The sequence below is a fragment of the Dufourea novaeangliae genome, unplaced genomic scaffold, assembly GCF_001272555.1.
Source record: "Dufourea novaeangliae isolate 0120121106 unplaced genomic scaffold, ASM127255v1 scaffold113, whole genome shotgun sequence".
NCBI lineage: Eukaryota > Metazoa > Arthropoda > Insecta > Hymenoptera > Halictidae > Dufourea > Dufourea novaeangliae.
This window is the reverse complement of record NW_015373986.1, coordinates 525,293-539,179: the sequence shown is the minus strand read 5'-3', so window position 1 is coordinate 539,179 and position 13,887 is coordinate 525,293. Positions and strand designations below refer to the sequence as shown.

Below are 13,887 nucleotides of genomic sequence, written 5' to 3'. Positions count from 1 at the left end.
ACCACTAATTTTTCGATCGGTGGCGCCATCCGTGGCGAATCGCTGAAACTGCTAGCCACATAATTGGTTAGCAGTTTCACCGAGTCGCCACGGATGGCGCCACCCTTCAAAAAATAGTGGTACTCCGCGATTAAATGCGATTTTAACAGTGTTCCGGCCGTTTATTGTTATTATCAATAACAGTGGATCAATCTACGTTCTTTTAGCTTCAAACTGAATGCTTGATCAAGACGTAACTTGTGCATAGAACGTTGGAAGGGCTATTGAAAGTGAACTAAACGGGGTACACATGGCGAGATACAATGTCAACCGTTTCAAACAAATGAGATTTTAACAATGTTCTTCTTATTACTGGTACCCAGCGGGTAGAATGTACTTATGTACGTTCTTTAAACTTTAAATCTAATGCTTGACGAGGAAAAATGATGTCCGTTCAGCGGTGTATATGCGATCGAATTCTGTTAGTGTTACCGCTCCATGAGGTAGCTGCGGTATTACATTACAGGCATAATTAATTTTACTGATTCAGGGGTCCTGTACTATTGGGTCCATGCATTAAGTTCTGAGGAACAATTTGAGACTAATGGCGTTCATTTTGAATGCGTAATTACTGAGATATTCGCATTTTTCTAACATTAGGAATTTTCACTCACCTGTCGGTATGATTTGGCTAGCAGTTTGAGCGAATTGCCACGGGTGGCGCCACCGGTCGAAAAAATAGTGGTATTCCGCGATTAAATGCGATTTTAACAGTGTTCTGGTCGTTTATTGTTATTTTTAATGGCAGGGGATTAATCTACGTTCTTTCAGCTACAAATCGAGTGCTTGGTCAAAACAAATGGTCTCCATGAAACGCTGTGAGACGTATCCAAATATGAAGTCAACGAGGAGTTTCCGACGACCTGTATATACGACCTTGGTTCCTAACATGATCTACAAAAATTTAGTGGGATATTAAGCCAAGTTCTACTCAGCAATTATTAATGTCGTTTTTAAGGTGAATACAGATGAAGAAACTGATTCAAGGATATTAGTTTATGTTACACAATGTTTAATAAATTTATTACTGAAGAATTGTGCGTACAGAATGTTGACAATTATTTTAACTGCCAATATATGTGTCTTAGAACTTCCTAAATTTGATTACTTCCAAATTGGATATTTTAGGTTAAAATTTTTAACTCGTAATTGAGAACTGGCTTTAAGGTATGTGCTATCTGTATTCATATTCGTCAGTATTCGGTCGCTTTTCGTCGTCGTGCGTTAACATGTGTGAACACGCGCGTGTAATCTGTCAGCACGTGTAAGGCCAACGTAGCAGAGGATTCACGGAAATTTGTAATGGAAGAACGTGAAAGATTCTAAGCGAAAAGTGTCTTTGAAATACAAATTGAAAGAGGTTTGGTAAACTCTACTGCTCCAAGATGAGTACGATACTGGAAAAGATCGCCTCGATCGAGGCCGAGGTAACCGCTATTTGTGTTCATTAAATTTTCCCGACTATTTTCATTTCTGTATTGGACCTTGCGAAATTGTTTCGTTAACAGATGGCCCGAACTCAAAAAAACAAAGCCACGTCTGGTCATTTAGGTTTGCTGAAGGCAAAACTTGCCAAGCTGAGAAGAGAACTAATAACACCGAAAGGGGGGGGAGGTGGCGGTGAACAGGGATTCGAAGTCGCAAAAACTGGTGATGCTAGAATAGGTTTCGTTGGTACGTATGAGGACTGACGTATTTGCGTATGTGTACGTGATGTGTTTCGTGAAAATTACAGGCTTTCCATCTGTGGGCAAATCTACCTTACTGAGCACGCTTGCTGGTGTATATTCGGAAGTTGCCGCTTATGAATTCACAACCCTTACAACTGTGCCAGGTTGTATAAAGTACAAGGGTGCAAAGATACAGGTATCTACGCTTGGCTTCTTACAAGTATCCCCAATGGAAGAAACATAAAGTCATAATGTCACGTCCATTTTCTTTTTTAGTTACTGGATCTTCCTGGTATTATTGAGGGTGCCAAAGATGGCAAGGGCCGTGGAAGACAAGTCATAGCAGTCGCTAGAACCTGTAGTTTAATATTTATTGTCCTGGATGTTCTGAAACCTCTGGGACACAAGAGGCTGATTGAACACGAATTAGAAGGCTTTGGATTAAGATTGAATAAGCAGCCACCGAATATTAACTTCAGGAAAAAGGACAAAGGTGGCATCAACTTTCAGACTACGGTAATTGAGCAGTAACAAGAAAAATTAAGGGAACTCTGCACAATCCTCTTCTCATGCTGTTTTTTCTTCGCCAGTGTGCGCAATCGGAACTGGACTTGGATATGGTGAAAACTATTCTGTCAGAGTACAGAATCCACAATGCAGACATTACATTGCGGTACGATGCCACGTCCGACGATCTGATCGATGTGATAGAAGGAAACCGTGTTTACGTGCCGTGCATTTATTTGCTCAACAAGATAGGTAAACAGTTTGCTACGATTCGTTGAGAAAAATTTACAGCAACGATTCTAATTCTATTGCATTTGCCCTCAGATCAAATCAGTATCGAAGAGTTAGATGTCATTTACAAAATACCTCACTGCGTACCCATCTCTGCTCACCACAAGTGGAACTTCGATGATCTGCTCGAGAAAATGTGGGATTACCTGCAGTTAGTTAGAATGTAAGTTCTAGAATCGCTAATTTGCGGCTCTTAGACATTGTCAATTCATTAATTTCATTCTACAATGTTATATTCTAGCTATACCAAACCCAAGGGTCAACTTCCGGATTATAATTCCCCTGTGGTTCTGAATAGAGAGAAGAGAACCGTCGAAGACTTCTGCAACAAACTTCACAGATCTATTGCAAAGGAATTCAAATAGTACGTTCGTCTTGTCGACTTTTCCCTGAAAGAGAAATTTATTATAATCTTCTTTGTTATTTTCAGTGCCCTTGTATGGGGATCGTCGGTCAAACATCAGCCTCAGAAAGTGGGAAAGGATCACGTATTAAGCGACGAGGACGTCGTTCAAATTGTCAAGAAAGTCTAATTCCACCTGAAATCCCTCTGATTGAACTTTTACAGTGATTTTATCTTATGTAACTGAGCTTATCAGAGCTTGTAAAACGGTTTCTTCTTTGCTTTTTATTCTAATACGAAAAATAAGGCGCGTCGATATATGTGTAATTAATGTATAAATTTTTTCACTACATCTATATATATGTTACGAGAGATTGAGAACTTACGTACGCGTTTTCTGAATACTGTATCATATTTAAATGATCCGCGCACAAAAAGAACAGTAAAATACACAACTGCTAACAAAGATCGTTCACAAACTTTTTAAAATATATTCCCTCCTTTGTTGATCCACTAACTTTTCCAAATGTTCGCACTTTGATTTAACCTCGCCGAGCTCTTTGGCGAGATTTTTTATCGTCAGGACTTTCTGCGTCATTACTAGCTTTATCCTGAAAAATGGGATACGAATACGAAAGAACAAAATATATCATTTCAATTCATAATTCGTTTAACAAATCGAGAATACTACCTGCTGTGCAGCTGGGCCATAGAAGCCTCCCTGCTCGCGTTATTTTGACCGATCTCATGGTAAAGGGACCCAATTTTTTCCTCCAGTTCTCTCTTCTCCCCTTCGATCTCCTGTCTGGCCAATTTCCTCGCGTTGTCCTTCTCCAGACTCAATCGTTTGATCACCTAACCATTACCAGGTTCTTATTAAAAACCTACCACAGAATATCTTAGCAAAAACTATATACCTCATTCGCACAGTTCAAGTCGTTAGTGCACTGGTGCAACTTTTTCTCCACCTTCTGCAGTTGAGTTTCACTCCTGTCCAGCTTATCCTTCGCCTGCGTCAGCCTGTCCTTGTGCAGCTGTTCATTGTCGACTGCAGTTTGCAACTCCATGTCAAACTTCTCTTTCAAAGACCTGAAATGAATAATCTTTCCTAACGATATCCACCTGGACGACTCCATTCACTACTACCTAAGTTTGCAGTCGAAATTCTGCTGAAGACCCAATCGTGCCTCTCTCGAGTCCTTCTCCAAGCGTTCTATGGCCAGCTCAATCTGTCGATCCCTTTCTTTATTGCTCTCATCCCTGATCTTACTCTCAGCCCTCTCGAACTTCAAGGTCTGTTGCCTTTTATAATCAGCAATCCAGGCTTCCCATTCTGTCTTCAGGGACTCTTGCAAAGTCCTCTTTTCGTTCAACTGATGTTGCTTCAGGGCTTGCATCTCTTCCTGAAAGAAGGTCAAACGTTTCCCTATGATCTTTCCTAGAAGGATCAGATATTAATACTTGGTACTGTTGGTACATCCTCTGCAACTTGGTCTCGATTTCAGCATTCTGCTCCTCTAACTTCTCGTTGTACCTGGATGGGGCAAAAAGATATTTCAGAAGATATATAAAAGAAGGAAAGTACCATCTTCTACCTAGCCCAAAGAATATTCTTCTCGTTAGCCAGCATCCTTTCATGACTAGCGGTCAGTTCCAGCCGCAATTGTTCCAACTGTTGATTCGATCGACGAATCACACGAAGCTCTGCGTCCTGCAGCTCCTTCATATGAGCATTCCTAAGACTTTGCATCTCCTCAGCGTGTTGCTCCATCATGCTCCTTAATTCTGGCTCCAGACCTTTCACGGTCATCTCCTTAAAAACGTTTTAGGATGGTAATTTTAGCATCCTCGAGGTCTTTGAACTGGGTTCAGATTTTCAGACATAGAGGATGCACAAATTATTTGCACTCTTACAATTAGTTCTATACTCAGAACACTTTCTGATCTTTCTAACTCTTTTCTATATGAACGCGTAGAGGTCATATGAAGGTCAACTTTGTTTTCTTAAATGGAATCGTACATTTTTTAATGTACTATTATTATTATTATTATTATTACGCCATAGACCTTGATCTTCGTCGTCCTGGCCTCTACCCATCGTTCCCTTTTGATCTTCTCAGCGGCAGCATAATGTTCCTTGGCCCTCTGTAGCTCCACCAAATGTCTATCAGCGGCTGCTCTAAGGTCCCTCTGCATCTTCATCTCGATGTCCTTTACTCTCTGCGCGAGAGAGTTACATTTTTCGGTCAGGTCGGTTTTCTCCTCGATCAGTTGCTCGATGAACTTCTGATGCCTCTTCACGATGCCCTTGTACTTCTCGTCCTGCGACTGCAGCTTGGACAGGTTGCCACGCCTCTGAGATTCGAGTTTCTCGCAGGCTAGCTGCCTCTCGGATCTCAGTTGCTCCTTCAGTAGCGTTATCGTGGCGTTTTTCTCCTCCAGCTGGAGTCTAGCGGTAGCTAAGTCCTCTTCGAACGCGTGATTTGTGACTTTCATTGGGACTAGGCTGAAAAGATAGAAAAAGAAGAAGAAAAAAAGAAATTTGAAAATTAATTCTTCGATAGGTAGTTTGTCATTCCTACCCGTCGCAGCTGGTATAATTCAACGAATGCGATTTCATGAAAATTTCTTGAAGCACCTCTTGGTCTACTTCCGGTACGCTCGCCCTTGTCTCGTCCAGAGAACCTGCGTCGAATAATCAGTCAGTGGATAACGTAGAAAAAATGAAAGAATACTTTAATATCGATGGGATTACTATATTACTCAGCTACCCTCTTCCAGCTTCGCCAAAAAGGACATTATATCGTCGTAGGTGGTTCTGTTCGATCCTTTTTCCCTCGAATCATCCTTTTCCGGTTTTAACTAGGAAATAGAGGGTATATAAGTTCAGTCGAACGAAAACAATTGGACGAATCGTAATTTCAAACCTGGGGTTCATCGACTTCCGGTAGATCACCAGTGATGTTCTTCTCAAGGATACTGATCATGTCGCAGAGTTGCTCGAAGTATAAATCCGACTCGTCGACGATGTTCTGATTGTGGTCCGCTGTTTTCGCGATCGTTGCGTCATTTTCCATTTTACGGGTAAGTTCCTTCTGCTTTGAATTTACGTCCCTAGCCGGAAGTGGCTTCATCATTGGCGGTTTACTGTGGATCATAGGATGTCTAATGTTGATCATTCCTCTTGTGAAGATCGAACGCATACTGAAGCTACGTGGGGACAATTCACTTTTATTTATCGGACGATTTATGGTCGCCTGGGTGACGGCAGGTGCACGAGCGCGAAACAGGTACGACTCGGGCCACCCCATTTGCGTGACGAATCAGGGGACCATCAGGTCACACACTATGTAATGTACAGGGTAATCTGAGACACGTGTGTCAGCTAAAAAAGCATGAGAATCTAACTTTACGAAAAAGAACAATCCAACTGTGCTGAAGAACAACAATCAAAATTTGCAACCAAAGTTTCTGCAGGAAGCTCTACTCACTGCACGTGGATAACGAAGGAATCTTGAAGAATGGGGTTACCGATAGGACAGCTCGGTGGATAACGAAGGAATCTTGAAGAATGGGGTTACCGATAGGACAGCTCGGTGGATAACGACGTAAACTGTGCATCGAGTGGGTGCCTCCGCGAGGTTGTGCGAAAGAGGTTAGGCGGTAGCAGCACCGTCTGGGACGTACGAGCGCAGGGAAAACAGGGTGGCTGGCGAAGAGATCGTCGTGGGGGCTACGTTCGAGGCAGTGGTCGTCAGTCAGAAGAGAGAGGCGGTTGTGGGGCGAGGTTGTTGCGGGTGAACTCGTGGGGGAGAAGGAGGTGGCGGCGGAGGTGGTGGCCAGAGAGAGAAAGAGCGAACGTATCCGAGGGTGAGGGTGAGGGCGAGGGTGTCTGTACGTACACCGAGAGAGAATCGATCTAAAACTAGGAGTCGCCGCAGTAACCGCTGGGAGGAAGCCACTGTTACAATTTGCCCCCATATGCGCTAGTGGAAAATCTTAGATCGGGTAATTGTACGGGCGAGGGCTGCTGCTCTGCTCGTCCTGGAATATGAGGTGTTCCCGCGAGGAGGTGCTGGTGGCTACCGTTCGGCCAGCCCGTTGATCACCGCGAATTTTGCGGGCCCCAGACGTGTCGCTCCGGTGGTGGTGGTGGTGGTGGTCGTGCTCCATAATAATTCACGGAAACGGTGCCGCGGAAATCGAGGGGAAGCGAGACACCACCGGGGAGAACCGGAGGAGGATAGAGGGAACCATAGGTGACTGGGAGTGAGATCGAAATATAGAGGGAGATAGATAGCAGTGGTGGGTGGTATATAGTACAGGGGGGCTAGAAACTAGAAGAACGACCGATCCCCATAACCTGAAGGAAGGACAGTCCAAAGGAGAAAGAGTCAGAAACGGTGTGTGTTTCGGTGCAAGTTCCACCGAGAACAAGGAGGAGGCCAGCACGAGAGGAAATCAGATAGAGAGAGGGAGGAAGTCACAAGGGTGCAGGAGAGAGAGACAGGCCGAAGGTGGAGGGTGGAGAAGGAGAGAGAGAGAGAGAGAGAGAGAGAGACATCGAGCAAGGGTGGGCGGACAGTAGTGCACGAGAGCATCCCGTCGCCACCGATAATGCGACGTGCAGCTTATTTCCTAGTTCCTTCTGAATAAGTGCTTGCTGGGACGGTCCCTTACCTGCAGGGATATGACGTAATGGCAAGAGAGGTAGGATAATTTTTTTTCCAATTCACGTAATTCCGAGCTAGAACAAAAACCCTGCCAATTTCCTCATCCTAACCCCCCCCCCTTGGACATCCTCCTGGGGAAAAAAATACTATCCTAGATGGTGCGTTTTTGTCGAAGTGTTCGAAAGTACAGTTTTTGGGCAACGTCCACCTAGGGAGCCATGCATCCCCTCCGCTGCAAGGCCACGCATCTACGCGCATTAGCTCGCTGAATCGCTGGTTCTGCCGCATAGACCGGGGTGACAGAGTCTCCTAGACACCCCCCGGGGTTGATCCACATCTCGAGATCCCTGGATCCTCGATCCTCTATACTGGACTCTAATAGCTTGCCTTCAGTTGTGGCCAGCTCCTTGTAGGCCAGGTCACCCTTATAGGTTATGCTGTCTTCCTGGAATGATCCCAAGGGACCAGGCGAACACTGATTCCAATTACCCTCCAGGTGCTTCAGCAATTGTTTACCTAGAGTCCTCAGGAGCATCCAGTTCCCCAGGATTCGCTCAATTAGCGGGGGCCAGAATCCTGGAACCCCATAATGTCTCCTTTTTACGAACCAACCTCTTGGTTCCTTCTGTTTTTTTTTGTTCCTTTCTTCCTCCTTCTCTCGTATTCTTTTCATTTTTCTCCCCTTCGTTTTTTGATCGGTTACCCGAGAATGATTGAATCAGGTCAGTGTTTTCGACCATAAGTTGCGCCCGCGTCTGCGCCCTGGTCCCGTTTTGCGCCTCCCTGTTGAAAACCTAGGGACAACCCAAACACAGTATCCCTCCTGTGTACGCGTTATCGTAATGTCCCGGTGATCCAGAGATCCTCTCTACCTGACCGTGATGATCGATCTATCCCCATGGACCCTGGATCCCTTTAGTCACTTATGGTCCCTTTTGGGGATGGATCCCTCGATCTTTCCACGATCACCACGATCATTTCTGGTGGACTCGGGATAATGTTTTTGGTCCTGGTGCAAACGTTTCACTTTTCCTTCCAGATCACCGTAGATCCTTTCTTACCTCGTGACCTAATCTTCTACGCCCTTTCGCGCCCTTCGACGTCATTGTTGCTTGTTCCTCGAGAAAAAAAATAGCGTACGGAATAAAAAAAATGGGGGGGGGGCACGAAGTGGCGCAAGGATGTATGGGTATTCGATAATAATTCCGCACAAGATGACGAAGGGCCCTTTGTTTATGGTACGTTCTAGTTGCCTGTCGCCCTGTATAAAACACACCAGAGAAGAGTGGGTGGGGGTGGGGGATAAATTACTTGCCTGTTGACCCGGCGCGCGGCAGACACACTCTCTACGGATCGCTTAACATCTAGGCGATAAGCATTCTCGACGGTTTTACGGTTTCTTTACACGCAATTACGTCTACCCTGAGCAGCCATCCATCTGACCACTGTGACACATACACGCACACACAGTTAGGTCTAGCGCTCGTACTCCCGCCACGACACACACCTCCCACTTCACACCCCTTTTCTCGCGACACCTGTCCACCCCTTTCTTTTTACGGAACGCAGGATAATTATCGTCGTTGGCGCGTGATCGCCTCCTTTGCACGCCCCGTCACCCTGGTTAACGCGAATTTGCAACTCGGGGAGACGTGGAGGTCTTCTATTGTTCTGGTCTGAATCCTATTCTCGACGGCGCTGACGAGGATTCTTTCGTTCGATATCGCGTTAGGGGCCCTTCTATGCTAGGTGAAGATGTCGTTATTGGGTCGTGGATGTTGATTAGGATGGAGTTAATCGGATTCGGGTGTCAGTCGGTGATGCTTTAGAAGTATATACTGGGTGGTCTGATAGTTACGAATATCTGAATAAAAAAACTCATGAGTACAGTAATTTTAATTTGAGTGATTCGATGAGTATAAGAAAATAAGTATGTCCCTTTAAAAAATTAAATTTGTTTATTAAATTTTGTGTATGCTAATTGGTACTGTCCATTCAATAAGCGTTATTGTTCTCCTTATATTCTTTTTCAAGCTCTAGTCTATACATTTCTTAATTTACTGTTGGTTTTATCTTGTTCTAAATATACTACTAGGACATACTATACTAAAGCATTTCTCATTATTTTTAAAAACATTTACTGTTGCCATTACGATTATAGTAGTCAGAGGAAGAGTTTCTTGTTGAACATTATCCTCTGAAGTGACCAATAGCTCCCCCAGTCCCATTTATAATGATAAATTGTACGTTGATTAAGACGTACAGACAGCTGGATTAGATACCTGTACTCAATCACGAATTGCAACAGTTGATTTCTGTGCAGGAGTTACGGAGCAAGAGACCTTTTAAGATATGGGACAGCTGGCGTAACGTGAGGAAGGGACTGGTTGTTAGCAATTTCGAGGAACTGATACACAGGGGTAAGGCATTAACTGTTTTCTGCAGTTCTACATTATAATAATTCTCCTCATTTTATACTGTCTCGCATTCACCCTTCTATTTTTAAAAGTTCTATTTACCTTGCTTAAATAGACTAGAAAAATTATAAACCAGAACGTAAGGATACAGAATAAAACCTTTTAATATGAGCCTTCGATGCTGCGCCTGAATGTCTGATCATAACTGGGCACTACCACTTACAAGTGTCTATAAACATTATCAGTGGCACAGTATAATTATTTTCACAATAATCTGATATAAATTAATAGGCAGAAGGCAATAAGATCCACGAAATATAGACTGCACAGTGATCAATGATTATCACAAGTAGAAATAGCAAATCATAAGTCAGCCACTGTATACTATTGAAATTGTATTCGTATTAAAAATACTATACTAGACTTTTCATTCATTTTCTTCTGACTTTTGATACAATAAAAGTTTAGAGACTAAAACAATGACCATCTCGTTTACCAATATTGATGCACAACTAATGAACGTAAACGTTGCATATCTCTTTCTGCTTTCTTAAAGTGAAAACAAAAATAAATAAAATTATTTTACACAATCATCGGTTTATCACAATTACCTTGGGTACTTTTTTGCACCGCAGGCAAGGAAAAACTGGGCGTTCCACAGAACGAGAATGTCTCTCTAGTGCTGGAATCGGACGGTACGCAGGTGGAGGACGGCGAGTACTTCAAAACCTTAGCGAACAACACGATCCTGCTGTTGCTGCGGCATGGTGAACGCTGGTGTCCCACCGGAGTCGACATCATACGCGCCGGTATCTATCGTCTAAAAAACACTCACCACCACTCAAGACGACAATCAGTCCAAGGGACCCTTTGGAGCTTTAAAGCAAATGGCTGGGTTAATCGTGACCCGTAACAGGATCTATCACAAAAGTCATTTGACTTCGTTTCACGAGTAGACAATTAGATGCTTATTTGAGTGGATGGGTCACGAATGACCCAGTCATAGGTACAAGAGAATAACAGTAATATTTACGAATCGTGGGCACGAGATAATAGCAGCGCCGATGGTATCCGCGGTTTCTCCCGTGAATAGAGGACAGTATCGATTCGTACGTACAATAAGACAAAAGTGTAGATTCGCTCGAAGAGGGCGATCAGATAACGATTTGTTCGGCCAGCGTGGATGCACGTAGGCCATCATTGATTGAAAAAGATCGATATACATGTTCAGGTGCACTAGAATTTCGATCATTCCATCTTTTTCCCTAAGGCGTCCAACTAAACGTTGACTCGTACTACTGTGAGCTACTGGTAAAGTCCATTACACACCTGATTGATAGGCTAGTCTGGTTATTTGCAATATACACTAACAGTCAAAAATATGGGACTAGAGTTAACGATTCATGGAACAGTATGTCATTCTGTTACGATATAATAAAAGTTACAGAGTCAGTGAACGTACAAATTGTTTCCTATCAGTTATAGGAAATTCCGTTTATCAAATACTTTGTGGAATAATATTTTTCTCTTTTAAATTAATTATCCAACCTGGTTCCATACTTTTGACCAGTAGTGTAAGTCCAGGATCAGTCATATAGTGTACGGTCAGGAAGTTTTCAAGCGTATACCAAGCTTAAGGAGTCTTCCAGGCGTGGTCTGGCGAATGGTCCCACCTCTGAAACTATAGTAAGTGAAGATATTCGTTTCTGTTCGCAGCGATTTCAGCAATCCCAAAAATAGTCTGCGAAACAATCCACGCCCTGGAGCTACACGATGAAACGCCCTCATGGAAGATCATGGACAATAAGGGACGGGTCACCGTGGTGCTGCACTGGGATCAACGTTCATCCACGTCGTCCCAGGTGCAGCAACAGCAGAAGGTGCCGGACGCCGCGAGCTCCAAGTATTCACCCACGAAGAAAGCGGACCTGAGCGGCTCGCAACGACCCTCATTGGTGATCCAGACCAGCCTGGACAAGCTCAACTACAGCGTGAAACCGGGACACCTGGCGGGGGAGATCGGGCCTGGCCGCTACACCAGCCCCCAAATCACTGTGATAAATCATGACGACATGGTACGCTAATCCTCCCCTCCACTTCCCCCCTGGCACTTTCCTCTCGGGTATTTTGATCATTCTGATTGACTGGCACGAGGTTTCCGGGTTTCGAGTCGTCACCGCCAGCCAGGGTCGTGTCCAGCCACTAGATGCTAGCTGTCAAAGGACACAGGTGGTCGTGGATCCCCCAAAATTAACTCTGATCTGGGTTAGGTGTTGTTTTTTTCTTGGGAAAAATCCTCGTGGATCCATAGGTCTCCTAGGTCTGGGTTAACTCTGACCTAAGATCTAAGATTAGCCCTGACCTCTCCTTTTTTTGGTTCGTTGTATCGATAACGACACATTTATTATCAGTAATATTTTTAGCTGCATTTAATTAGGAAACCATACCCAGGGAGAGAATATTAAATTACTATGACCTGTGATTAACCGGGAGGCCTAATTGGTACCGGTCGCTCCCCCTCCCCCACCCCCCTGTAGTAATTCCACAGTAGCAGAACCAGGGGGTGGGTACTGGGGGGTAGAGCAGTGGTTGGGCAACCTCGGAGATTGTCCAACCTCGAGGGATAAAGATAAGGTCTGGTTTATCTCTAGATCGAAATAACGCAGCATGCTATAAATCCAAAGTCCCTAAACAAACCAGTATAAAGATGGAACTAAACGACAAAAAAGGGCGCGTGACGACTCAGCAACCCCGGAAACCTTGGTGTGCATATCGAAATCTCGCGTTGTAGCCGTTTGATCAGAAAGCCATCGTTTAAAATGTCGTGGTGACGGACAGCAGCAGCAGCCTCCGCAGCAGCCGCAGTCCCATGGGATCCCGGGCCGTTTGGTGAAGCAGGGGACGAATTCGTTCGAGAGCACCACCATCCATATCCACACGCCCGAGTGTTCGAACCACATCCATCAGCCGGTGGTGAGGAACGGTAGCCCGGTGAACGGAGCGGACGGTGGTGCGAGCGGCGAGTGCGACTTCCATTGTTGCGCGTTGCACGAGGAGGGAAGGAGGATCGCTGTTCACAAATCGGTGGCCACCTCGCCGATCCAGGACGCCCAGCATCAGCAGTACCAACAACAGCAACAGCAGCAGCAACATCATCATCCCCATCAGCAGCAGCAACAGCAACAGACCCAGACCCCGTCGCCACAGCCGCCATCTTCGTTATCGGACGGTACAAGGCGGCCCGGATTGGTCAAGGGTCACGTGAGGTTCTGCGACACCGCGGACGAGGAGTCCAGTTCCCGTTTGGCTGGAAATTCAAGCGGAGGTGGCGGTGGCGGTAGCTTCCATATGCATCATCATCACAATCATCATCAGGAGCACGACAGCTCCGAGTCCGAAACTGAGAACACGATCATGGAGGACGAGATCGTCACCTCGGAGAAATTCCTGTTGCTGATCGATCAGCATTCGGTCGATCAGAAACACCTTAGCATCAAGGATATCGGTATCATACTGGAGAGACTGAGCTCGAAGATCGTGGACGTCGAACGATTGGATCGTGAGAGCGAGAGCGAGGAGTGTTACAACTGGACGATCAAGGCGATCATCAAGGGGGACGTGTTGAGGGAGCTCGGAGTGATTTACAATGGGAACTACTATGTCATCTCCGAGCATCCCGGTTATAAGGAGGAGTCCGAGGAGAATAACGAGGATAACGAGGAGGAGGAGGAGGATAGACTTTAATATGATGCTGTTTTACTAGATTCGGGGGTGGGATGTGGGTGGGGGCGTGTTTCGGGAACGATATTCGAGAGGGGGTACGCGAGATCCGAGTCTGGATGCCCGTTGGTGCGGCGAAACGTGATTTTTTTCAAAATGTTTTCATAATAAAACGCAAATCAGGACGCGTCGTGACGAGAGGAAAAAAAAACCGAGGAAAAAAAGAA

At 45.0% G+C, this 13,887-nt stretch overlaps 3 protein-coding genes across 3 annotated transcripts; 2 read left to right on the top strand and 1 right to left on the bottom strand.

Moving 5' to 3' along the window:
* Positions 1 to 1,226: 1,226 nt before the first annotated feature.
* Positions 1,227 to 3,307, top strand: LOC107187342 (GTP-binding protein 128up). Its single transcript, XM_015575414.1, has 8 exons — positions 1,227 to 1,466; positions 1,548 to 1,713; positions 1,775 to 1,905; positions 1,986 to 2,225; positions 2,300 to 2,468; positions 2,541 to 2,670; positions 2,749 to 2,871; positions 2,938 to 3,307. Exons 1-8 carry the CDS (start codon positions 1,425 to 1,427, stop codon positions 3,038 to 3,040), a joined length of 1,104 nt encoding a protein of 367 aa, XP_015430900.1. The 5' UTR covers positions 1,227 to 1,424; the 3' UTR covers positions 3,041 to 3,307.
* A 15-nt stretch (positions 3,308 to 3,322) lies between these two features.
* LOC107187339 (centrosomal protein of 131 kDa) lies at positions 3,323 to 6,029 on the bottom strand. Its single transcript, XM_015575412.1, is given in 10 exon segments — positions 3,323 to 3,461; positions 3,542 to 3,705; positions 3,768 to 3,939; positions 3,997 to 4,281; positions 4,283 to 4,384; positions 4,446 to 4,663; positions 4,918 to 5,356; positions 5,433 to 5,535; positions 5,622 to 5,712; positions 5,778 to 6,029. Coding segments are annotated over 10 exon segments (1,965 nt in total).
* Positions 6,030 to 7,448: 1,419 nt separating this feature from the next.
* On the top strand, positions 7,449 to 13,684 carry LOC107187340. The gene is made up of 5 exons (XM_015575413.1): positions 7,449 to 7,560; positions 9,847 to 9,943; positions 10,576 to 10,749; positions 11,657 to 12,015; positions 12,779 to 13,684. The coding sequence occupies exons 1-5, from the start codon at positions 7,549 to 7,551 to the stop codon at positions 13,682 to 13,684; spliced, it is 1,548 nt and encodes a 515-aa protein (XP_015430899.1). The 5' UTR covers positions 7,449 to 7,548.
* The last annotated feature ends 203 nt before the right edge of the window (positions 13,685 to 13,887 follow it).